The following is a 26,977-nucleotide window of genomic DNA, read 5'->3' on the forward strand; positions in this document are numbered from 1 at the left end:
AAAGAAACATGACAATGCCACACATATGGAACCTCTGATCCGCTATATAGTACTCGATAAGCCCCCCACACACACACACACACACACACACCAAGAGCTACTTAGCTGTAAACGAACTGATGAGTACGATATGTGCGAAAGGGGACACTGGAGCCACTCGTCCCGCTGTCTGGTGACAAAAACTTTTGAAGGGCACCACAACTGAGAGCGTGTGTTGCCATAGCAAAACAAGAGGCGACACGCAGGGCTGGTGCAGGGGAGTGTGTGTGTGGCGCTATAAGTGATGGATGGGAACCATAAGCTCCGGATCGAGCATTATCCCAGCAGAACTGTAGCAGTGTTTTTCCAGCATGCGCTAAATGGAAGCTAATTTTTTCAGAGTGGAAACAGTAAGAACGAAGAAAAAAAAAAGAGGGATTTAATTGGTTTACTTACATTTTGCTTGGGTGATTGTGTCGCCAATTGTGGCCCGGATGTAATGCATGCTGTAGTCAGGGAGGACCAGGGCTAGGCTAAAAGTGGACACACACACATTAAACACATTTGTAAAACTGCATCAACAAAATCTGTCTAAATACAGCCAATTAGTGCAAAAAGACTTCTTTTTTTCAAAGCCATACGCCACCCAAAAGTGTAATTTGTTAATTATTTCTTTCAAAAACCAAATTCCACATTTTATACTCGTGAAGACATTCTTTTTCCCCTGCGTGGCATCTTGGCGACTCTCATTGTCAAAAAATGCCAGCCACATATTGTTAGCTTGAAGCTAATGGAGACCGACAACTGAAGAAAGCAAAACATCTGTTGGCCAACAATGAAAAGCATCATCCAGTTTAATCCAAGCCTTTTTTTTTTTTTTTTAACACTTGCAGTTTGGTGTGTTCATGTCCGATGATTGAGCACACAGCTGGAGAAAGAAACTTGGATTACGCTGGATGACGACAAGCTTGAGAGTTTTTAAATGGATGTTTTGGACACTTTTGCAGTTGTTAGTAGTCGGTCTCCATTAGCTTTAAGCTAAAAATGTGCGTCTGGCTATTTATGAATTCTAAAGTCACCAAGAAGTCATGCAAGGAGGGAGGGGGGGGGTTCAAGACACTTAAGTTAGTAATCCTCACTCTGTGCATGGTGCAAAATACAGCATCACAGCACCACTACAAATCTCTGAATAAAAAGAATCATAACTTGATGTTTCTCATAAATCAGCTCATATTGCATCTGCATTTTCTCTTAAACTTGAAACCGTGGATGAGTCACAAAGTTGTTTTACACAAATGTGATCCAACTTGCAATGTGTGTCCATGAAACGCATCTGGAACGCTTCTATTTTCGCTTCATGAGCAACATATTTTTACACCCCCCCCCCCCCCCAAAAAAAAGATGTAATTTACCTGTAATCTGTCCCTTTAACCGGTGCAAAGGTGTAGGTTCTCTGAGCCAGGTCGATGTAGCGCTGTAGCAGTTTGGTTCAATTAGTATTTGGTGGAGTTCAGCGCTGTAAATTTACATTTTCTAAGCAGATGTTCTTCTCAACAATACAATACAAAGTTACCTCATCTTGGGATTTCACCAGTGCAGATATTGTGTAATTCCCCAGCTGACCATCGATCATTTTCCTCCTTATCTATAATCAAAAACAGAGAATCAAACTATATTTAGACTTTTCAATGCTATTGGTTCTGATATGAGACAATGAATTATAGAAGTTTTCCAAACCTCCACTTTGATGTCGCTCTCCATTTCTGCATCGAGGAAGTCCAGTGTTACAGGTTCATGAAACTCGGCGGTCTGCGTAAAGCCACAGTTAGTAAGAATTCTGAGTCCTTTACAGCTGTATTCCTCCTAACTCACATTTTTTATCTTTCTCCAGAACACAAATGTGTTGATTTCTTCGTAAACAACTGGATTTTAACAATTTTGTCATCTGTGAGCAATCATCTTTGCGTGCCTCATCTAAAAGGACATGGCAGGTTTCACAAGGTCAACATATTGTGATGTTTCAACAAATATGATGCAGGAGACACTGAGGAAGGCATCGGTGGAAGAAAAAAAGAAAAAAGAAAACCCTGCAATGTCAGCCAAATAATACAAACAGCGGCGATCCAGGCCGAGGGATGCAGCGATAAGTCAGCTTGCAAAACAGACAGCCACCGATCATGCGGTGATCGTTTTTAATGTGCGTGTCCAATGATGAGAATGAGATCTCGCTCTGCTTGGAAGCGCTCGCTGACAGCGGGACCCTCCATTTCTGTTGCTGACCGCAACTTTCCTTAACTCTTCAAAAGTTTGTTGACAATCAGGAATGCCATCTTCATGACAAATGACAGCTTGAGTAATATTAGCGAGCAGCTAATGGGTTCTAGCTGAGCACTGAGAAAATTGCATTACCAGGTGATACAGCAACACCCCCCCCCCCCAAAAAAAAACCACAGAAGGTCTCTGCTATGAAGCAAGACTTGTGGGTAACTTCAGGTTCAACTGGGTATTAAAGGGACAGTTCACCTAAAAATGAATTTGGCGTTGACATTCGGTGCGTCTAGGCTTCAGGATCCTTGGATTACTTGGGCTGGGCAGTGCGGAGGCATTTAATGGTTCTAATATCTTTTGTAATGTTTAAAAATTGTTCTCCATTCATTTCAGTTGTTCGTGCGATTAATACAACACATTTCCTGCAGTCCTCCGGCAGCTTTTAGACCTGAAAAAACATCCCCTGACAATCTGTTGGCATGAGGGTGAGTAGCTAAGGACTGAATTTTTTTGTTGTTGTTGTTTTTTTTTTTGGCTGAACTCTTTCAGTGCATCGCCGCGGCAAACTTCATCCTACAAACCTGACTTCTCCCGCTGTCCTCCCACGCGAGAGTTTTCACAAACAGATTAAACCCCGTAAAGAGCATCGATATGAAACCTTATACCAAAACCTTGTACGTGTGACCTTGAAATTGGCGAGTAATCGTACACGCCGGTCAATTTATAGCTTATTTTTCAAAGAACCCCCAAGACAACTGGGGCTTTTTTTATGACCTGACAAAGGATTTATCTTTTATTTTTTTGTGAGCAGGATATACTGTACTGTTTAAACCCCTTTTTGTTGCAGCGTACATGACCATTTATAGCCACCGGGGTCACAGCGGAAACAGCAGGGATCATTCTGAAGAACCCATAATTTATTGGATGGAACAAATAATTGTGACGCAAAACCAGTTAATATTTAGAAATAAGAAATCCATCTACAGCTCTGGTGCACGTTGGATTCCTTGAACTGAATGTTCAAACTCGACCTTTCAGTTTAGGCTGGGTGAGTTTCTTCTTCATCTCGGCCTCTCTGACCGACTGTGTTGCTTTTAAAACTGCATCGTGGATTTTTGTACATTCCTCATATTGGAATGCTGATGTCAAGCGTGAGGCTCTACCCCTGCCAGAAGAAGAATTCAGTTTGGGAGGCAGAACTAAAAAAAACACACGTCCAACCACCTGCCTGGCCTACTTGTATTGTACCTGACTGACCCAAACTGTTCTGTTATTCCTCAGATTTCTTGACCCGCCCTCGCTTTTCCTTCCTAAACCATCTCCCGCGTGTAATTCTAGGGGGGGACCTCCTTGGGGCGTGTGGGACAGCTCAGGTGGATCTAAGCCTGAGGATGGAACCCCCATGCTGTCCTCTACATTCAGTACTTCCGTCAAATCCTTCTGACATGCTTGTTGCTTGGTTCTTGCTGGCGAATGTCAATAAGACGCTGGATTCCATTTATCATGACGGTTGACAGTGAGGCCTAAAGATAGTCTTTATGGTGTTGATGGCCAGCTGGGTCGATTGATTGAGTTTATCCAACATATTGAAAACTGTTGCATGACTCGTTTCTTTCTGGTGTCGGCCCAACTTGAGCGATCTGACCTACCGGTGGTTGGAGGTTAGGGTGGAGGAGCACGTATCCATTGGGATCAATGGCAAAGTAATAGCCATTTGGTCCAAACTGCAGGAGAAAGAAAACAGAGGGGCATGGTTGGCTGGTTAAAGAACCAAAGGTAACATGTAGGACATGAACTATGTTAATGAGGGTTTCTAGCATATGCGGCTGTTTAATTTCATGGTGCAGAAGTATGCGCTCTTACAGTGAACCGTGGTGTGAGCCTCTTGATATCTTCCAGGGAGACGTCAATCGCCATAACACCCAGGATGAGCTGGTTTTGAGATTTCTGAATGAACGCAAAAAACAACACACACACAGGAGAGTCGGCCTCTAAAGCATCACTGTAAGACCTAATCATGAATCCTGTTGCTCTTTCTGGATGAGTCCAGTTCCTCTGTGCATTTTGAATGATTTCAAGGAAATGGGGCGCAATTGAAATCTGGAAAGTCTCATTCCCAAAAGCTTAACATACCGCCATGAGTCACTGACAAGGCATTTCCAGCCTTGTTTTGCAGTCATGGCGGAAGTAACCCGGAGTCTCTCGGGGTAGACATGTAAACTCATCTTGAACCACTTAGCTACCGGATCAGATTGTTTGTCTCTCTGATCTGCAGGTTTGATCTCTCCTTTTTTTTTTATTTTTTATTTCTGCTTTATGACAAACTAGGTTCTTTTCCTGTGGATGCATGTGGGAGAGCTTTGAGGGACCTCGGTCTCAACAGAGGACGCAGGGAAGAGCCACAAGAAAGCGAGGGATGAAAGAAAAGGATGAGACGGTGATTAAGAGGATTCAGATTGTTGTGTATTTGTTTATTTTGTTCTCTCTTTTTTTGGTCTGATAAACATGGCCTGTCAAAAAACCACAGAAATTAAATGTACCATGGGGTCAAAATGTCAGACACACAGTTAGTAACTAGATAAATGGGAAAGTGTGTGTGTGCAATCTTCTGCTTACCCTTGAGCCTGTGAAGGTCTTGTTGAAGACTGGTAGAGTTCCTGTGATCACCAGCCCCAGCTCCTATAGTTCAAACATATTCAATATACATTTGAGAATGGGATCTCAACCTTTTATTTTTTCTTCCCCTGGTGCTAGCTTGCACCACTGGCAGCTAAGCTAGCACTGCCAATGCTAGCTCTGTCAGACACAAGACTGGAAGCAGCTGAACAGAAGGGCCCAATCCCAATCTCCACCCTCAAAGACTTAACCGCGTCACCTGGCGAGCGACTGATTGGAAGAGGCGGTGCGAGTGGGACGGTGCTTTCATGTTATCATAACAACTTTTGCAAAATCATAACCCTAAAATAATATGGCATAAATTTCGTATACAGTCAGGAGTCAACTGATGTGTTAGTTGAATCCATAAGAAACCATGAAGCACATGTTCCCACTCAGCATCCTATTCCTGCACCTCCTGGAAATGTCCGTAACCACGGTAACCGCTGTATTGTACCACTACGCTATGAACGGTGGGTCGTTCCCACAGCCAAAGTCTACAGAAATACAGACTGAGGGAAACGGGGCAGTAAGGGCTCAGAATGTTGGGGGTAGAGCCCTGATACACCTAGCGATTTTTCATTGTCACAGACGTCAAACCCTCCTGAACTTCGCTGGTACGAGCCTCCAAGTCTGTGAGGCCGGAGATTTGGATTGGGTCGTGGTTTGGACAGTCAGGACTCATCTTCGGATTATGTCCTGCATCCTTAGACAGTTTCAGCAGCTCCCAGTGGTGCAGAATGAGATTGCTTAAACCTTTTATATCAATATGAGCAATTTAGGCAACATATTAGGTGCTAAAGGGCTTTAGCTTTGCTGTCCTAGGAGGAAAGGGGCTGCGCATCCCCAGAAGGCCTGCCTATGGCCCTACTCTGGCTCTCTGGGCCAGAACCAATCAGTGGAGGAGAAAGAACAGGTCTTTGGAGAACGAGCATGGGATTAACATGTTTTCTGGCGTACCCCAGTTTGGGAATTAGGATAAATTAAACGCAAAGGTCTCTTAACAAAATGTTTTCTGATGCTCGAGAGGTCAATACAGTTGACAGGATCTTATCAGTTAACTGATGATCCCAACAACTTGGCAACGACCAATCCAAAACAGACCCCCCCCCCAAAAGTTTTTGAGTCACGCAGCATTTATAGGATTAAATTAATCCTTCCTTTAAAAATAAAAAGATTACTGGAACTGAGTTGAAACCGAGGTTAGCATTTTTCATTTGACGGCATCCAGAAGAGTTTCTCGACAACTCCAGTTTTGTACAAATGCGTTGCTGTCACTGTTATTTCTCAACTTATTGTGTGCAGCTGTGTTGGTGTATTTGTTACACACCAGCGCATCCTGGTAGACGTTGGTCCACTGAACTTGCTTAGCCTTCTTGTCAGCTTTAACCATGGGCCTGCCCAAAACATCCAGGTACTCCTGCACGGAGGAGGGAGGGAAAAACATGCACATGAGCCATTCCGCCACAAGAGGGAGCCATACTGAACTGGCTGAGAGAGCCTAAGGAAGACGAATGAAGTAACTTGATAGGGATGTGCCGCAGCAGTGGGAATATTTACCTGAGTGTTTAACCTGATGGCGCCGATAGATGGGATCTCATAGTAGTATCCTGGCGGAGAGATTGTAGTTATTTCAAAACCCAGTGTGCAAAACAAACATGTTGTGCAATTAAAATGATCTTTTGACAGACAAAATAAGAGGAGCGCGATACATCAAACCAGTGACCCCCCCCCCCCCACCCACTTCGTTCTCCTGCTTGATGGAAAAAAAACTTTTAAAAAGTAACTGTTTGTCTTCTGAAATACGAAACTAGACTTACAATCCAGGGTTCGTAGCGAACAGCAAGTATTGGGTGTAGCTCTTTCATTCCTGAGTTATGGTATTAATAATGAAAAAAGCATTTTGCAGAACGCTACGCCGTGACACTGGAGTTGATCTTTGACCTTTTGGAGATGCACAAAAATCTATACCAGTCATGAAGTGATTATTTGTGATTTGTCAAACGTGATCATCCATAGCTCAAGTGGAGGTTTGTGACAGACCTAATGGCATTTCCTGCAGGCGAGCCAGAGATTTTGTGTTCACAAGAGACAGACGTGAGTTCACAGTGACCTTTGACTAATCAGTTCATCCTCGAGTCCTCTTTTTTTGGGGGGGGGGGCTTCATAGAGGCATAAAAACATGATTATCTTAAGGTTAGAATGTTGTCTAGTGTGAATAAAACCTTTTGTATTTGGGTCATAGAGTTTGGACCTTTATATTCTTTTGTCTATATCTTACAGGAACGGTGCAAATCAGCCAAAACATTAAAACCACTGACACTGCAATGAGTGGTGAGAATTACAATGTTCAGTTTTGATTCAATTTGTTTGAAGGATGTTTTGTTCATTCCAACTGGTGCTGTTTGATACTTTTAAATATTTTCTCGCTTCCATTCATATAAAAAGGGATGGGGAAAAAAATCTTAGATACGCCGAACTGTAAAAGCCAGTACAGTTCAAGAGCACCACAAACCTTGAATGACCAGTAAAAATGAAAATGATCCCCTTACTCAACAGAAAATCCCGATACCTTTATTAGTGCACGCCATCCACTGGATCGGTCCTTTGTCATAGTTGTGTTGGCCGACTGAAAATGTAAATATTCGCACCTGTGAAGAGAGGAAAGTGTAAAAAAATAAAGAGACTGAATACAATTTTAAAAGGTGTATGTATTCTCTCAATCTCGCGCATCTTCACTCTCACCGCCTGTTTTGGGTTGTACTTCTTGAAAATCTCCTCCGCCCTCTCCTCCCCTCCGTCGGTGAAGAGCATGATAATCTTGTTGCAGTTGGCTCTTGACACGTTCACCTGTAAGAGGAGGTTAATCTCGACTCTAATTCAATCAAATGTGACTCAAGTGTGTAGGGGTTTTTTTTTGTTGTTTTTTTTTGGCTGACGCCACCTCACACAGCAGAAAAAAATTGCAATGTTCAGTGAAGCCACAAGAGGTCGACACATACTCACTTTTTATGAGCCCACCGGGTTTAAAAAGCCATTTACTGTAAATCCTATTTGTGATAGCATGATAATTTAAGATGAAAACAAGACCCTGTCTCAAGGTTTTTCTTCAGATGTCTGAATATTTCCTGTTACTGACACTTTACCTGGGCCAGCTGCTTGAAGGCCAGCTCAAAGCCTCCTCTGTAGTTGGTGATACCCTTGGCTAAGATGCCTTCCACCGCATCTTTCAGAATCCTCTTGTTCCTCACGTTGGCCTGCACCAGGTTCTCAAAGCAGGCCGCATGCATGGCTTTGTCATTAAACTGGAGGGGAAGAGGGAAGGAGGGATGATGGGAAGTGGAGGAGAGGCACTTTGCACATATTTGCTCTTAAATATGTGATTTCCCTTCGTTGCAGCATCATGCACAACGGAATTAGTGTATTGATTTCATTTCAGATTCAATCAAAGATCTTTTGGATTGTGTCATGTGTGAGATTAAATCTGCACAGACCGAAGGAAGCTGTGGGAACAGAAGGAAGGAGAACAGGTAGGGATGTGATAACAACGGTAATAAGGAGGTAAAACAAACAAACAAACACACAAAAAGCACAGAGCTTGGTTATGGAAGGCTGGTGCCATCGGCATTAGTGCAAATTAAATGACATTAAAACATGTCTGTATAGGTGAAGCGGCTTAAGAATAATATCAGTGAATAGTTAATGCGGAGGAACAGATGGAAGCCAATCAATTCATGCACACAAGCTGGAATACACACACACACACACACACACACACACACCATCTATGGCTCATTAATACTCAACATCTGTTTTGGCCTCCACTGCACCCTTCCAATCATGATCATGTTCAAAACACACAAACACACACACACACAAATACCAAAAACTCACTTTTCAGTTCTTTTATCATTTGCTGCGATGAGAATTTGAATATTTGGATTTATTGACTTCATTTTTATTACCTACGCCGAGGAGGGAATATTTTCAGAGCTGTTTGACCGTCAAGCAGGATTATTACACAACGAACGTTCCTCGTTCGTAACATCCGAACCCAAACATGAGTGAAGCCGCTCCGCTGAAAGCAGCGTCGGGCCCGTAGGCAGATGTCGGGCAGTGTTTTGGGATTAAGAAAAAAAAAAAAAGATAAAAAAGCAGTATGATGACTGAGAAGAACCGAACAAAATAAAAGCAAAGCAAGATGTGCAACCTGGAGGTTCAAATATTGTGGAAAATAAAAAATATCACCTGGGAAGTCAAGTTACTGTCAGAGTCGCCAGGTGCTCGAAAAAAATAAGACGGCTTCTGACAAATTAGGGTCACTTTTAAAGCAGACAGTATTCTTAATAATGCCCCATGTTAGAGACTTGCATCTTTGTTTAATTTGCAGCAAAAAAAAAAAAAAAAAAATCTCTAAATGAATACTGAATTGATTCAGGAAATCAGTAGCTGGTCCTTCAAAATGCATTTATCTCCAAAAGAGGAATAAAGTTGTTTTGTTTTGTTTTTTATTTACCATCTGCAGTTCCTTCCATCTCTTGCTACACGTGGACTTCCTGATACCCACACTGGTGTAAACACTCACACACCCACACGAATAAACACTCCGAGCGAACGAGTGCAAACCAGAATAAAGACACAAGACTACTGAATACACAAATGTAAAGTTCTAGCTGTCAAATTAATGTTGGCACGTCTGGGTAATACCGTTACTCATACGAATCTGCGCAGGTCTTCAGATTGACGAGGAGCTTAATGCCATTAAAAAAAAAAAAAAAAAACAGCTTTAAAAAAAGGAAAACAAAAACAAAAACCCAGAACAAAACAAAAAGCAGATTGTGCATAGGCGTGCCGTGTCGTGGTGACTGCCAAAATTGTCAGCTTTAAAATGCTTTTAAGCGAGTCGTCAAAATTAAAGCGAGCGGCCGCGACAGCGAAATGTGCTCTAACGTGGGAAGACGTCGTGTCAGAGATTATTGAGACAAAAACAGCCAGATTGATGAGCAGTGGCAGATCACTCCAAAAAAAATATTCCGACAGGTGATAAAAAAGATAATTAACTTCAGATATTGATAATTAGAAGGTACTTTTTTCTGTGCTAAAGGATGACTGGTGCTCATTAGGTCCGTTTCCAAGACTTCAACATGTTGGTAGGAAATTCTGAGCGAACACTGCCAAGGCTTCTGAAACGTGCTACACCTACACATATTAACCATGGTAACCAAGATTACTGATAGTACAATCTTAAAATACCTCAAACATGGATGAATATGTGTAGAAAAACAGTCGCACACATGCCAAATTGCTGTTTTATTTTGAAATGTTGTGCCGTTTCAAACCACAAACCGAGCAGGGTCTGATCAATATCCTTATTACACTGCTGGCTAATTTGATTACCTTAGAAGCCCCACCCCGTCACTTAGCTGATTTGAAAGCTCCGATCAAAAACATTAACCACGGATGTATTAAAGTGATAGAAAATGGCACTGGCGCTTCATTTGGAAAACAAGATGAGATGAGCGCAAGAACGTAGGAGAGTGTAGAACACGCGTCCAAGAACAAAGTTTCTGCCAAAGTGGCAAATGAGTAAAAAGCATTTAAATGTGCATTTTTCACATCTTAGCTGTGAGAGAGTAAGAAGTCGAGAAGACACGTGATCCAACCTGAGGCGAGATATGGTCATAAATCAATGAGGCGGAAGCGTCGGCAGGTTCTTGCACTCGTGCCGGCCATGTTTTTGTCCCAAAAAACAGGCAAAGAACTGTCAAATCAGCATGGTTTACAAGTTGGAAGAGCTGGGGGTGCTCTGGGAATAATATTTGCTATCAAACAGCAGGAATGAAGATAGTATATGAGATGGAACACGCTTGGACCCTGAGCTGCTCTAACCGCCATCCGTCAGCTCCTCAGCTCGCTCTCTCCAGCTATCGTGGGATTTCTGGTCGATGCGCCATCTCTGGTCCTTTCACATGACAGCCTTTTGCAAATATATCATTAATATATGACATTTAGGATTCCAAAAACAGTGAATCACTGAATCAGACGCTAATAATTCTACATTTTCCATATGCTGTTTTTTTTTTTGTGTTGTTAAGCAAGAAAACACGTCTGCTAACGTTATGTCATCTTAAACAACACGTGAGCTCATCGAGTCGTTGGGAATCTCTTTTGAAGCATCCATGTTGTCCGTGATGGATGGAGCTCGCTGCGGCTAACTGATATCCAGTGTTGTGGGGTTTTACAGGCAGAGGGTTTGTTGTAAAATTTCCCAATTAAAACGTGTAGGAGAATAAATTGTGATGCTTCATGTTTTTTTTGGTTTATTCCAACAATCAGCTGTGTGTTAGGTGACGTTCAGGGACCCCTCTGTAACTCAACTGGACGCTACCGCTTATGCGTGTCTTGCTTCACTTTGTAAACAGTGCCAGTAAAAGGGTGCTTTTTATTTATTTTTCTGGTGTGTTTGATTTTCAATAATGCAGAGAAAAATTATTGAAATGTATTTGACACAAGACAGATTCTGAAAAGCCAATAAGGAGTTGAATAAAATTTCCCTCCGGGATTTTAGCTGGCTAGCTTAGCCTACTTAGCACAAAGACCGGAAACAAGAGGAAAGCGCTCGTCTGACTTCCTGAGATCAACTTGTGAGCAGCTCTGTAACTCACAAAACTGCAAAACATCATAAGAAGTCGGTGAGGTGACGGCTAGTGCGTGTTGTCATGTGTTTTGGACTGCTGACATTTTTAGTGGTGGGGAAATTTAGCTAGAAAAGCTTAAGAGAGTAGCTATCAGGGGAGAATGCCACCCTTCCATTAAACCTTTATGATTCTGCAAGTTCAACTAAGAAAGTTCAGTCCGATAGTATAACGACAAAAACGGACTCTTTATATTTCGTCTAACAGTATTCTAAATAATTCTAAATTGTTTTTTTTATTAAGGTTCAATAAAACAATGTTTCAATTTGGGATATTTTCCTAACGTTATTGGTTATTGAAACACCAATATTTTACCCATTAATTCACTCACAATATTGGCAAACTTACATATGCTTGCGAAGGAGAATAGTGGAATTATGATGGTTACCTGGCAACAGCAGACCGATAAAACCTCTTACACATCAGGCTCAAGTTATTGAGGTACGCGTGTCATCCAGGTTTCACATAACATATCAAGGAATTTCTTCCACATGAGCATTTAAATTGCTAGATTTTTCATCTCGCTACTTACACGGCAAGGAAGCGTGAATCTGCTCTAATTGACCAGGATGTGGAGCTTTAAATGATGAATATTTCCTCAATCCCCGTGTCGGTAAAAATCCTTCCATCCCTGAGATCGCTAAAGAATTTCAATTGGCCCAGCTGGGACTTCTCCCATCGCACGTCACGGATTCGGAGCGAGGGTCGTAGATAGTGGGACACATTCATTTGTCAAACTTATCGAGTGACACTTCAGGGTTTGCTCAAGACGCGTCATGTGTTCGCTCTATTAGACGCACACATACTTAGATTCAAGCTCTGATGCACTGGAGATGCTCTCATTCAGACCCCTATATAAAAACACACACACACACACACACGGATAACTAAGTCAGACGGATGGGCTCACAAGCATGCAGCCATGTAGCCATAATAAAAGATCCATCCATGTGTGGTACATTAAGTCATTCAAAAGGTTGCTGCCGTCTTTCTAGCAACGTTTCAGACCACAAGCAGGAAGCTACAAACAACAAACATGTCAGCATTACAATTCAAAACATTTTTTTCTTAAAATTTGTGGTTTTCCAACATTTACCAACGGTTCTGAGGAAAGAAATCAAGTGTGGGAATACTCACATAGACCACATTGACGTAGTCATCATCCGAGAGGGTCTCCAGCATTTCACTAACGGACGTTCGGATCAGTTTGAGGGTGAGACCAGAGACGCTGCCGCTCCTGCGGTTTGGAGATAGAGATGGTTTGTTGTTTACAACGTGAAACTCAAGTTGGTGAGGTCACTTATTTCAGTGTAATAACGTGTCTTATGGTTTGTTCACATCGAATGTGAAAGATTATATTCAAAGTTGATGCAAAGACTGAAGTGATGCATGACACACTAATTCATGGCCAGAGGACGTTAGCCGGTCCTGCAAGCGGCGAAGGCTAGCCTCTTCGCTTGCTCTTACCGCTTTATCTAGCTAAAACCACGTCGGCTTCAAAATTTTCAGAAATGATTGCGGAATAAATTCTTTAAATACTGACCCCATTTTTTTCTCTACTGTTACTGAGCCTAGCTAAAGGTGTCAGCGCATCTTTGTGGTTGTGACAGCGTGTCTCGTCCCGCCCGGTGGTGGAGGAAACCGTCTCAACTGACACTTTTGCTTTCTTTGCACTGTCTTGTGACGCAGAACTCAACTTTCAAGTCATATGAAGGTCTTCCTCTGTTAATAGGCTTATTCTGGCCCTGATGATGCAACCTCCTGCAGGTAAAAATTGTCTAATTGCTTTAGTGTGTGTAGTAATACACTTTGGTCCAGCGCTGCTTCTGTGCAGACAGACAAAGTCGAGTCACCTGTCGGACATTAACTTTGAAGGCTTTGTGTACCTCAAAGACCTGGAACCTATTAACCCTTCTGATCTCCCTTTTTATTACTGAAATTTTTATAGTTTTTTTCCCCCACTTTCTGGTAGTTTAAATTTTAAATTCTGGTAATTAATAGGCTCAAATCGTGTGGCTCAAAATTTTTTCGGACTAAATATAATTTGCATCACTTTAACAAAAAGCTACTGCGTAATTTGAGCTGTCACCAGGAAGTCTTGCTCATGACTTGAGCCCAGTGAATTAATCATTACTCCAATGTCTCAGTTGTTCTCCCAACTCTGTCACTGACAGGAGCACGAAATCCTACACAAATGGATCTATAAATACATTTAATTTGTTCCTGCAGGAGGAAAAATGGGAGGAAAAAGACATACGGTAAAAAAAAAATGAGTGGAAATCCTTTAAATGATCATCTTTCTAAGGCACAGTAGTGGCAGCTCGTAATATGTAAAAAGCCTCATCGATCCTCAGCGCGTCGATTAGCGGTGCAGCAAGAGGATGCGTTATTTTCTCCATTTATCACACGGTGTTGTCATTTAGCTGTGACACTAAAGCGTCTGTGTGGTTTCCTTCAGCAGAGAAGGAACCCTCAGCCAAATGAAGCAAAAAAAAAAAAAACAACAACAAAAACACTTGTGTCGATAAAATCCGCCTTGTGCTATCGCATAGGCAGATGAACTGTAGAGTTTATAAAGTATTAAAAAATACCAATGATGCAAATGCTAATCGACAGGCATTAAAGGACGGAGCTCAAGAAAATCTGTCACTTCCTGAAAAAAAGGGAACACAGGAATAAGATATTTCAAGTTTTAGTCACAGCAGGACATTTATCAGATAGCTGACATTTATCAGATATTTTCCATGTTAAACAAGTTATCTGATATTATTCACATGTTGTACCTACAAAAAAAATACACGTGTAGCATTGCAATTTTGAAAAAAAAAACCAACCAACAACCCATGTTTGTTTATTTTGAAAAGGTCAAATCATCTGGTTACTGTTGTTCACTCGTTGACGACGAGAAAATCAGATGATTTCAGCGATGCTACTACAGACGGCGTATCAGGATCATCGTGAAGCCTTACTTGAGGGAATACAGTGAGGAAAAAAAAGTTTTTCAGTTCGGCACAGAAATAATATATTAAAAAATGATCGCCATCGTTAAGTATACCAAATTTTAACAGAGAGGCTAAACTCATCTTCCTTTTTAAAGCCGATACTGTGACATAAGAAAACATCCATATTGTACGTTTGAATGTTTTTAAATTATCAGTGGTTTATCATCTGATCCAAGGACAAAACTGCGACATACTTTCATTTTTAGGGAACAAATCAAAACGGAATTGGAGAATCTTCTCAATACGCCGTCCGCAGTGATTATTCGTCAGTGTGACACGAGCACTACGGCGCCAGAGAGTTCAGTGCGCCGGTGCCCGGTGGGTGAAGCCAGTCCAGTCTGAGTTTTAACACTTGGGCCTTCTGGCACAAAAAAGAAAATTAAATCTGACTGTAATGGATGAATCACAAGGTCGTCACTCACGCATCCACCAGGATCAGCATGTCCTTGGGTGATGCCGCCCCCTGAATGTACCTGGTGAGTAATCACACACACACACACACACACACAAAAATACACGGTTTACCGACGTTGAGTTTACAGCATACAGAGAAATGCAAACAGAAACTGAAAACACACACTCGTCCCCTTTCATCGATCTTTCAGCAAAGGAAAAAATTACCGCTTTCATTTGAAACCAAATCTTTTGAGTTTTTAATTACCTCTATTAACCTCTTTTCATTGTAAACAAGGATTTCCGCATCTTTGCTCAGAGTGCTCGCTAACCGCCTGAGCTTCTGATGCTAATCACATTAATAACACGGTTAAGAGAGTGTCGGTGGCTTCCAGCCAGATTTTAATCATCTGTGTGAAACTAATGAAGCTTTTGTATTGAACTCTTTGATCTCCTGCAGCTGTGATGTGATTCTTTTTTGTCGGTATTGGATTTAATTGTTTTATAGCATGCGTACAGGTACAGGTGCTCAGGTGTTCCGCCGTTTATCCGTCTTGCAAAGGGGAATCTTTGCGAGCGAATGATGACACGGGTAGGCCGATTTGCGTGCCTTCGTTAAAACAGGAGGCAAAAATAATCGAGGGCGAGTCTTGAGGCGCAGAAACACAACTGCACATTCCAGAGCGGGCAGCACTCACCATGGTCGTCGGCGCACATCGTAGAGGTCGATCTTATTGGTCGATTTGCTTGAGTCGATCCAAGGGGATGCTGGGTGTAGGGAGAAGGAAATTGGGGGACAGAGAGTGTTGCGTTTAAATGCTTTTTTGTTTCAAGTGTACATATGTGGACGCACTCTACCAATCCTATGATTGTAAACATTTTCTTGATACTTTCTCTACTAACGGACTGATATTTTTTTTCATGTATGTGCACTCGTAAGCAGCTACAGCTTACCTTGAAGGACAGTTCCAATTTTTTGGAGCCTAATCCTAATTACTCCTCACCAAAGACTATGTTGATTGGCAGACTTCTTTCTCTGCCTACTCCATGCCGTTCCTCAGAATACCTTTGGAAATTTGGGCAAATGCACACGCTAACAGAGTCTCTAAATATGCGCGGTCACGCATGTCTTGTTTCATTTTCAATGTAATCTTTAGAAAACGATTTACCCGTTAATTGACACACGCAATAGGCACGACAGTTTTTCACCAAGTGATTCATGTCCTCCGAGCCTTCTCTTCGCAGCACAAAACCAAAGTCAAAGAAAGAGCCAACGGCAACCCAGAGTTTCGAGAAATTCTGCCTTTGTTGGCCTGCGTCTGCGTGTGACATGTCATCGCCTTTTGGTGGTTTTTGTCCACATTACTGACCGCAGGAAGGTCAACGGGCAGTTGAAGAAACCTCTTTGGCTGCTGCAGTTTCTCACCTGGGTAGTACCGAGCCAGTCCGGTGGCTGAACCGAAAACCTGCCAGAGAAGTGACGGATCTTCATCTTTATTTTTCCGGAAGATCTCCTCCAAGGCGTCGGTCCAGTTCAGCTCATTCAAAATGATGGTGGCTGGAACACACAAAACACACACAACAAACCTGATGAAATGAGTCGTACTTATAAAGAATGGGAGGGGGGGGGGGGGATCCACACCGGCACAAAATGTCAAGGCTTTTCCAAACAATTACTCTTAAAAGACAATTCTGAAGAAAGTTAGAGAATTCTTTAAAGGCAAACACACACAGACCTGCTGGTTAAGCTACAGTAGGAAGCTCCTCACGAATCATGAAACCTACGTCAAACAGACAATATTTCCATGGCTTTTTTTGGTCTCCCTTTTATATAAGCTACAGTAGGGAAAAGAAAAGTCGAAAGGGAATGATACAATTGGATATTTCTGGATAAAAGTCCTCTTCCGGGTGCTCAGGTAAACAAAACATTTAGTGTATGTCTGTCCCCTGTTTGTCTGCAGGAGCTCTTAGTGGCTTCATGCTCCAACAATCTAGTTTGATCCGAAAAGGCAGCGCTGTGCCTGGAAGAGTGGGCTGCATGTCAAACTGATGCTGTGCATGACTCATGTGTGTGTGTGTGTGTGTGTGTGTGTGTGTGTGTGAGATTGAGTGTGAGAGAGAGAGAGAGAGAGAGAGAGAGAGAGAGAGAGAGAGAGAGACTTGGAACGTCCCCCATCTACATTATGTTTGCTGAGACTGGATTAAAGAAAGAACAGAAAATAAAACAACAGAGCAAAGAAAGGAACGGGCAGGTGATCCTGACTCGGTGAAGTCAAATCTCCACGTGGCAGGAGAAGCTGTGAAAGTGAGCCAGCGAGGTATCGTGAGGCGGCGGGATCTTGGAGAATTCCACAGGCTTCTGGGCAGCAGGAAAATTGAATTATTTATTTATTTATTTATCTATCCTTTACTGACCGAGGAAGGTCCACCTGAGATGAAGGATCTGAGAGCCGGTCAGGATTTGATTTAATGTGGCCCTTGGCACTGAGCATGTCACCGCAAAAGGAAATGAACTTTCAAACAATTTGCCACAATTCAACCCCCACGCCCCCACCCCCCAAAAAAACAACAAAAAAAAAAACAAAAAACAGATGCCGTGGACAAAGATATGTGGCTCAGCAGGAGGAGTAGGTTGTCAAGTCATCGGAGGGGTCCTGGGTCATACACTGCCCAAATGATGGGAATAAGAAAAAAAAAAAGACAGTGAAACACAAAGTGGTTTGATAAAAGGAGGACGAGAAAATAAAAAGTGTCCTAACCTCAAACTATTGGGAGACTTCAGCAGGAGCGAGATGAGTTAGGAGTGAAAAGGACTGGCGCAAAAACCTGCATGCATTAAAATCTCAGGCAATATGAGAGTGGCACGTTACGCTTTGGCAAATTATGGCCGAATACAGATTTTCCTTGATATTACAGAATTATTTATCCTTTATTTATGAAGTAAAGTGAGATACAACATCACTTCTGTCAAGGAGTCCTGACCGCAAAAATAAGAAAACTGAAAAAGAGAATCAACAGGGGCAAGATATCTTGTGAAGAAATGCAAACAAATATTTAATGTATAATAATGTAGTCAAGGAGAGAAGTGATTTTCAGAGCCCAAACTAAAGATAAATAAATCACTAAAACAGGGAAAAGTTGGATCCATACGTGAAGTTCACCAGTAAATGATTGACATTAAAATAAACAATACAGTAAACTCATACTGAAAATGTAAATTCAAGTATTTGTGCAAAAGCTGTGCCTTTGCATTGTGAGAACGAATGCGATGTGTTTTGATGATGCCAGCAAGAGAAACTCAGTGTGCCTGTTTAGCAAAGTAAACACAGTCGACGCCCGGCCATAAATAAAGAAGTAAAAATATTTCCTCCTTTATCCAGACCCCCCCCCCCCCCCAGCATTTTCCCCTGGTTCTCAGACCCCCGCCATCTCTACTGCCAAAGCTCTATTTCCATGCTTTGTGGGATAAAGCCAGTTTAGACAATTCCTTAAATGGCCCCCTGCGGTACTGTAGAGCAAAACATATCCCAGAGATAAATGGTGACAATTTGTTCTGGCCTGATCTCTATGCCCCCCCCCCACACACACACACACACACACCACAAGATGGACCGCTGATTCTTTTTGAGGTAAAGACTCGCAGGGTAACCAGGCTTCGCACAAGAACTCTTCCTCTGGCCTACGACACCTCATTTAGAACAGTGGAGCAAACAAGGACGGAGAAGGTTTCAGGTACTCCCCAGCTGCCACTGAGTGACCGTTTTGTGTGTGTGTGAGATAATGAAAGACAACATGAATAACTCAAGACAGGCTGTGTGTGTATTCTTACTCACTATGTGTTTGTGTAGAAAAAAAAACAACTGACAAAGCCATTATAAGTCTCTGTGGGGGATTATGGATGCACATGAACACACACGGGCCGTACTGACGAGACCTTAGCAACTCAATCAAAGGCGTGGCAAGGCAGCGTCCTCTAGTCTCAGCCAAATACTGGAACAAATCACAGTTTCAGTGTAAACAGATCCATCTCTGTGGCAGCGTGTGTGTGTGTGTGTGTGTGTGTGTGTGTGTTGCTGGCTCGAGGTCAACATGATGAGAGAGAGAGAGAGAAAATGAGGAAGTGGCACCGCAGCGATGCGAGCTATGGTCATCTCTATTTGTCAAGTCACGGTCTCGGGATGCAAAGGGGTGTGTGTGTGTGTGTGTGTGTGTGTGTCTGTCTTTGTATATATAGAGCCACCAATCCGGATCTGATAAATGGTCCAGTGAGAATTTTATGAGTTGAGATAATAACACAACATAATGAATGAACAATGAAAAAGAAGAGACAGAAGGAGGAAGCTGACACTTGCGTGATGTGCGATCCACGTGTGATCTCGGCTATGAATAACCTCCGAGGACGACGGCCAAAGGTTCACAGCTTCTGGGCCAAGACTCTTTTGTTTGCTGGTTATATTTTGCAGTTCGATTGGTTGAGAAATAACTGTTTTTTACTCACAAGTAGAACACTGCATTCAAGACAACTTGTTCTAGATCCTGTTCTACGGGGAACCGAAACTTGTTCAAACGTCACTGTCAACAGTGGGCAACGTATGATTTCCATATTAAGAGGGAATTTTATATTATTATTTTCATTTCCATCACAAAACCCAGACTGAAACCACCTTTTAGTTCCATTAAGCCCTCATGTGGACTATAAAAGTAGAAATTATTAAACTTCCTGAAGTGGAAGTGAAGCTAATGGTGCTGCTAGCTTGTTGTTTGTAGCTGGCCAGTGTCACTTCACTTCTTGTTTGCACTCTGTCCTCTATCTTTATGGTGTTTTTTAACGTGGAATCTCCAATAAAAGTGGACCTTGTTGATTTCATGTTTAAGTAATTGTGGTAACCTTGTTTAGTATTATTGTTATATGGCTGCCGGTCCACTAGGTGGCGCAAGTGGGTAGTTCTCTGTTGGTGGTATGCCTGTTACAATGAAAAAAGGAGAGTAATGAGTTCGTCAGAAACAAAATAAACTCCCGTGTTCACCAAGAAGTTCTCCCGTGAGTTACTACAGCAATATAAAATTATTCAGTGGTTTCCTAAAAGCCTTCACATTTTTTTAAGCCAAACAACATGTTGATAAACTCCTCCATGTTGACTAGCAAAAACCTGCCGTTCACTTTCCTTTTCTTAACTTTTACTGGAGAGTCTACATAATAAATAAGCAAGTATCTGTTGATGTAGTCATGCCAACTGGAAAAAATACATTTAAATTACATGCGGGCCTTTTGCTAGCAGAGTTGCTAAAAGGTAACAGGCTAGTTAATGCTCCAACTACATTTTGAATTCATATTATAGTTACACCCCCCCCCCCCCAAAAAAAACCCACTGTAGCCTTCATACAGATAAACGGGTGCAGTGCAAGTTTTGCAAACCTCTACTTGTCCTTGCATCCGTTTGATAAACCTGCATGCGTGTCGAGTTATTGGGTCCTACACTACTCTGGCTAGTTAATCAACAATGAGGGGTGAAATACGATCGTTTCAAATGATTATTAATTCGGAAAAGATGCCACGGCAGCCTCATTAATCACACAATATAAATCACATGGTTAACAAGTGAAGATGTGAGATTTAAAAAAAAGAAGAAAAAAAAAAGAATGATTCATAGTGGAAGAGGACAGGGGTGCTGAATATGGAAATTGAGATAATAAATATTCCCTGTGAGCTGTTCAGAAACAAAAATAAGACTGGATTCTAGAAGTGAGTAACGTGGGAGAAGGCAGAAGGAGCCCTTCTACTCAATGACACTACTGTCACTTACAATTGGCCTGTTACATAATTTCGCACTTTCGCCCGTGGCTAGGGACTCAGATGATCGTGACACACCCAAACACGAGTACACAGGAAACAGAAACAAACACTACTGTTTATGCTTTACAAGCGTGAAAAAACAAAATCCCTTCCAAAATCGTACATCGACAAATTTCGACAACGTCTTTGTCTGCAGGCCTGCTAACATTAGCAGTGGTTGCGTGGGGTTATGCGATCTACCATCAACTATTTTGCCAAGCGAGCCAAAATATTGCCGTTTCACAGGACCTCAGAGTAAATCGAACAGGAAAACGGTCCATAATGAGTGATTAAGTTTCTGACTCAGAAAAGTAGGAAAAAACAGTAAATCTCCCATAAATCATTGCTTATCATTTTATCACATTTATTCTCAATATTAAACTAAAATTTGTTCAACCTCCAGTCACTTAGCTCCCACGGAAACTGCCAAGAGCCCCCTTCACACTTTGAAGACCTCTGCTCTAGGTTAGTCATCAACACATGTACTCTGAGGAGGAAATCTGGTGCGGGTACCCTGACACACTCGATTGTCAACCAGTTCAGCACACGAGACAAAATAACAGTGGTAGCTTGCATTTGTCCCCGAGGGAGAAACCGAAAGATGTTGTACTGTGGATATGGAGACCAATTTCTTCATTCCAGACTGCCACATTGTTCTAAATACATTTGTGTTGAGTGATCGGTGTAAATATTAATATTTTTGCACCAATATATGCTGAATATTTCTTCAGTATGTACTCATGAAGGACAACACACCGGGAAATCTTCTATGAAACATGATGAGTGTCTTCTCTCCAGATTAGGAGCTAAATATTCACACCTAATTATTACTATTGCTTTACTCCAGACACTCGAAAGCTCCAGCACCCTGCTGACCTTGAGCAGGTTGGATGTGGATGTGTACAGATGACGGGTAAACCTTGAGTAGTCCGTCTCTTTACAATCATATCAACGGGCCGAAGAATTAAAGAAGACAGAAAAAAAACGGACATATGGAAAGTAGTGTGTGGGTTGCAGTTGGATCATAAAGTCCAGTAATGTAGAGTGTGTGTGGTTGTGTGTGCCAGTGGCTGGCGCTGCATCGTGACCATCTGACAAGTAGCACGGTGATGACACAGAGGTGTAGTTGTAATGGAGGCTGAACACAGTTGTAATAAGCATGTGTGAAAATGACCTGAGGGGTTATGAAGATGGAAGGATACGCTCAGCTATCAGCAGGAGAGCTACGGACAACGGCGCGCGCGCACACACACACACACACACACACACCATGTCAACTCCACTAAGAAACATGTGCTTACTTCAGGTCATGAAGTGATTAAAGCCTTTTCGACCATTTTTTACCACCTCAACTTAAGGTAGCTTCACCCAAAAGTGTATTTTGCCTTTCAAGTACTGAAAAATAGGTGTCTTGAGCTCTCAAGATAGGTTTCCCCCTCTTGCGTTACTTCTTTGAGACTCCAGAATGCAGAAAAAGCCAGCCATACCTATTTAGCATGAAGCTACTGGTCACTGATAGCCAACAACAGCGAAATGGCTGAAAAAATATCCCTTTAATAACTCTCCAGTACATTGTTGAGTATAATTCCACATCTTCATCCAGCTGTAATCTACAAAAACTTTGATTTGAGCTAAAACTAAAATAATTTACTCTTATTCGGACTCAGAACTTGTTCATGGAAGCGCCGGGCGAGCTCAGCTGAAGCATTCAGTTGACCCAACTTGCTTGCCCTGACGCACGGTTGCGTTGAAATTAGAAAGGTTGCAGTTTATTTGCTTTTAACTGAAATCAAAGTGTTTGTAGATTACTTAACATAAACCCTTACCATAGAGATGATATGGATTAGACTGGAGATGTGTTGCTACAGGTGTTGTTAGCTTTGAGTTGTTAGCTTCAAGCTAAATATACATGGTTAACTCCTTCTGCATTCTGGAGATGAGTTTAAAAAACAAAACATCTTAGTCAGCTCTACTTGTCCATCGTTAGTAATTAAAAGCCAAAAGGAAACACTTTTTGGGTGAAGCAACACTTCAAGGACAATTTTAACCCTCACTTGGATCATAAGATTCCAAAATTTCCACCCGTTGGTTTGAAGCAACGTACCCATTAAGATGCTCTGAGACCTGCGAGTACGCAATTTCCGAAAAAAAACCTCTTAATTGTTGAGATGTGAAGAATGACGCACAGTTTAAAAGTATTCCATAAAGGAAACCTCACTTTGTTGTAGCCTGTAAAAGGGAGAGTTGGAGGGGAATCCAAATGTGAATCCCAATCAGCTGATTAGAACATCCTGGGAAGGCATCCAACTTATTTCAAGGACACCGAATGCAGACGTAATCACGGGGGGGGCACAAAAAGGAAGTGTAGAGAGACAGAGAGGAAGATTTCTCAGTGTTTGGCAGCCAGCTTTGCAAATGAAATAGGACATGTATCAAGTGGCATAAGAGTGAAAAAAGGAAGAAAAAAAAATTTCTACGCTGTGAGCTTTGCCACAGGGACTGTGACTTTAACACAAACACACTCTCGCACACAGTGTCACAGTATCTCAGCACGTCACAGTGTGTGCCTGTCTCAGGCTGACAGGTGCCACACAGAGTTGATGCAAACGGGCATCAGACAAGCCTCGGATCTCCTGCCAAGGCCGCGACGTTCTCCTCTCATCTCTTCTCGTTGCATCCACGCCAATCTGCCTAATGAGCGAGAAGACACGCGCACGCAGCCGTGAGATCCAGTACAGTAGGTGCATGTGATGTGACACACACACACACACACACACACGCGGGCGGGCGGGCACGCTCACACACATATGACGACTCTCACACCCCAAGTGTTTCTTCCTCTCTCAAACACATTCAAACTCTGATTCATCTCCACTATGCATGCATGCACACACACAAGCAAGATAACGAATCCCTTTTTGACCACCCACACTGGATCAGCGGGGATGATAGATTCCAATCAGCAGGACTAATGTGGGAGAGAAAGACAATAGCACATTTGTCTTCACACACCCTTCTATTAATATGCTTAGGATATTAGAGGGAGGGATGAAAGGATGGGAGGATGATAGGTGGAGAGAAGGGGGGGAGCATCGAATTCAAGAGAGGAAAGCGTAGAAGACCAAAGTTGACTGTGAAAATGCAAAAGGGTTGGAAAAAAAGAGGGAAAGGAAAGACAAAGCAAGCAGAAGGGATAAGAAGAGAAGGGAGGAGGGTGGAGAAAGGGCGTGGCAATTAGAGGAGGAAGAGGTGAATGACACATCTCTCCTTCAGCATCGCTAAAAGCCACAAGGACGCCAGCCTTGTCTAGACAAAGTCCCCTAATCAAGTTACCAGTCCTTCCTCCACACAAGATGGAACACCAGGGTGTGTCCAAGTGTCATCTTGGAAACACACACACACACACACACACACACACACACACACACACACACACACACACACACACACAAAGGGATACACATTTCCATGGAAACGCTGACAGTGCTGGCCAGCCAGAGTGGCATCAGTATGGCAGCCAGTCCTTGAAGATAGATAAAGCGAGAAAACACCAGTCCAGCTTTTGAGTTAACCGGAATTCAATGCATGCCCCACCCACGTAGAATGCGAGAGGACAGTTAGGTGTATATACGGACTGTTACTACTTTTACAACAAAATCTTAGCTTTGGTTGTTTTTCAGGACAATATGAATAAACAACATCATTAGAGGTCCCACGAAATAAAAAAAAATACTAAACCCCAATTTTAATCTGTTAATTTTTCATTCATCTCTTGATTTACACCCCAAAACAAGGATTTTATGCCAAAATTTTCCTCAACAACAGAAAAAAAACAAAAACAAACTCCAACATTCAAATGATGACACTGCATTGCCTTGCACTCGGGGGCATGTCTAACTCAAACGCTTTCTGATCCTTGTGACTCTCCCCATCTGTCATATGACGCGCCGCCGCTGCTTCAAATGACCTTTTTTTCCCTCTTTACATCGTGCAAGAAGCGGCACTTGAGCGGAGGATGAATTATTTTGAGTGTCACGCAACGCCTGCAAAATGATTCATTATCCACATCCGTTAGCAGAATGCTAACCACGGACACAGAACTGTGCATTCTGCAGTTCTCTGTTGCGCATCTTAAGTGTGAAGATTTTATTTCTGTGCCTGTAGTTTGTTGTTTTTTTTTGCTCAGGCGTAAAGACTGAAAAGGACTTTGCAGTTTGAGTATGTTACCTGTTTGGATCTCACAAAGAGGTTCAAGATTTTGTCCGATTTTAGGGGTATTTGATACAAGAATTTAATGTGCTGATGCACCGAGTTCAGAGTTCGGGGACCACTTGCACACACAGAGCACATTTGTTGGATATTTGAAACTCTCCATGCAGAATTCTGAAAATCAACTTTTATGATCCAAAAAAAAAAAAAAGAGAGACCTGCAAAGGGTGCATAAAAAGGATCAAAGGGAGGAAAAGATCGAGAGAAAGAATGGGACTCAAGACAAATATAGAAAGAAGAGAGCGGAATCAGTCTAATGAATCACACCAGGAACAGCCCCCCCCCCCCCCCCCCCAGCACCCCACCCCACCATCTTTCATCATCATAACTGCAGCTTGTAAAAATAACTGCATTTGGCCATTTGGCAATGACAGAGAAGCCTGCACAGTCAGAGGCCTCCAGGCTCGACACTCTCTGCTCTTACAGTCCAGTTTACTGCGCAGATTGGAAAACTATAAAATGTCAAGTTGTCATAACGGGCCTAGCCAGGCTAACCCATCGTTAGCCACTGACATCATCAAAGGTTATGGAGTTGTTTGGAGCAGTATCTTTAACTTGTAGATACATTCCTTGGTGTACTGTGGCGGAGAAGAGCGGGAGCGGGCATGTTCGGTTTTCCTCACCACAGCTGCTTGGCCACTGCGGATTTATTACAGTTTTCTTGATTATTCGTCGATCCATAACATTTATTTGGCCACGTCCCGCAACTAGCAGCTCAGAGCAAGTAGAAATTTTTTGTTCCCATTTTAAAATTCCTGTTCTATTAGCATATGAAATGTAGTGCAAAGTGAAAGAAAATGCAGGACAACACATTATTTTCCAGGATATTTGGTCATTTTAATCCATTTCCAGATTGGAAACTCCAATTTCCATCATTCCATCAATTTCCATGAGGGAACCCGGACATATCGAAACTGAGTTATTTGCAAATAAGCTTCCTGCAGTCGGTTCCGATTCCTGTGGATTTATCATAATTAGCATCACATGTACATTCTCATTTAATATTCATTCCTTTTTACCCCCTCGACCCAAGTTTAGCATTGTGGGTTTCCCAAGGCCTTTTGTTGTTGTTTTGTTGCCACAGTCCCATCTTGTCATACCACGAGTAATTATATGTATGAATGTGAGTTTGCATGGAATGACATGACCTGTGCTATATGGTTCACTGCGTGTACCAAGACATGCCTGCATGCTTGTTTTTGTGTGGCTGTCCTTGAATTGTACTCATCAGTGTCCTAGAACAAGAGGCTAACAACCCAGAGGGAGTGTGTGCAAGTGTGTGTGTATGAGGGTGCGATGAAATACACAAACAGAACATTCTTGCACATAGACACGAGTCCATTTAAGCTTTGCCACTGAGAACATGTGCTTAGCGCTGCTGCCAGTTCACAGGAAACGGAAAAAGATGCAAGTAGCCACCTTTTCTCCCTGAAATATTTCCTGAAGTACAGAAGCAACAGCAACTGAAATACACTGACACAACGTCATTCCGTCTGATGCATCCTCCACCTCCCGGAGCTGCTTCTTCATTCGTTTTTGGACATTGAAGCGCACTATTTTTCCACAATAGCGCCCTCTGTGCAACAGGGAAAACACGGATTGCCTGAAAAACTGGAGGGTAAAGGTTCCTGTTCATGTAAATTGTATTAAACTCATTCATGAAGAAAAATACGAAGGCATAGCAGTAGAAATAACTAACCAAGTGTCTCGTATGCAGTACTCGTGATTGCGCACCTCTAACGCAGGGTCGTCATGGCAACATTTAAACATACCTATACTATCAGTGGTGGCTACTCAATTCCCATGTGTGCCAAAAACGCTTCCTTGTGAATTCTACATGCACAGACAACAGTGTTTATATTCTCCTGACGGTTGGTTTGTTA

At 42.3% G+C, this 26,977-nt stretch overlaps 1 protein-coding gene across 4 annotated transcripts in view; it reads right to left on the reverse strand.

Annotated features, from left to right (window-relative positions):
* The window catches only part of cacna2d1a (calcium channel, voltage-dependent, alpha 2/delta subunit 1a), a 92,360-nt gene that overhangs the window by 21,084 nt on the left and 44,299 nt on the right, over window positions 1-26,977 (reverse strand). For all 4 annotated transcript variants that reach the window (XR_015112485.1, XR_015112486.1, XM_086202014.1 and 1 more), the window contains exons 7-22: window positions 16,419-16,550; window positions 15,691-15,760; window positions 15,022-15,072; window positions 12,735-12,834; window positions 8,049-8,207; window positions 7,648-7,752; window positions 7,475-7,553; window positions 6,463-6,512; window positions 6,233-6,322; window positions 4,864-4,926; window positions 4,111-4,194; window positions 3,897-3,971; window positions 1,717-1,788; window positions 1,553-1,624; window positions 1,392-1,453; window positions 436-512 (exon numbers count right to left, since the gene is read on the reverse strand). Coding sequence is in view for 2 of the 4 variants with exons in the window: in XM_086202014.1 (XP_086058140.1) it covers window positions 436-512; window positions 1,392-1,453; window positions 1,553-1,624; window positions 1,717-1,788; window positions 3,897-3,971; window positions 4,111-4,194; window positions 4,864-4,926; window positions 6,233-6,322; window positions 6,463-6,512; window positions 7,475-7,553; window positions 7,648-7,752; window positions 8,049-8,207; window positions 12,735-12,834; window positions 15,022-15,072; window positions 15,691-15,760; window positions 16,419-16,550 (1,341 nt within the window). In the remaining 2 variants the exon portion in view is untranslated. The remainder of the gene's footprint in view (window positions 1-435; window positions 513-1,391; window positions 1,454-1,552; window positions 1,625-1,716; window positions 1,789-3,896; window positions 3,972-4,110; window positions 4,195-4,863; window positions 4,927-6,232; window positions 6,323-6,462; window positions 6,513-7,474; window positions 7,554-7,647; window positions 7,753-8,048; window positions 8,208-12,734; window positions 12,835-15,021; window positions 15,073-15,690; window positions 15,761-16,418; window positions 16,551-26,977) is intronic.

Source organism: Aulostomus chinensis, chromosome 4 (genome assembly GCF_037954235.1).
Source record: "Aulostomus chinensis isolate RoL2024-O1b breed Wild chromosome 4, RoL_Achi_v1.0, whole genome shotgun sequence".
NCBI lineage: Eukaryota > Metazoa > Chordata > Actinopteri > Syngnathiformes > Aulostomidae > Aulostomus > Aulostomus chinensis.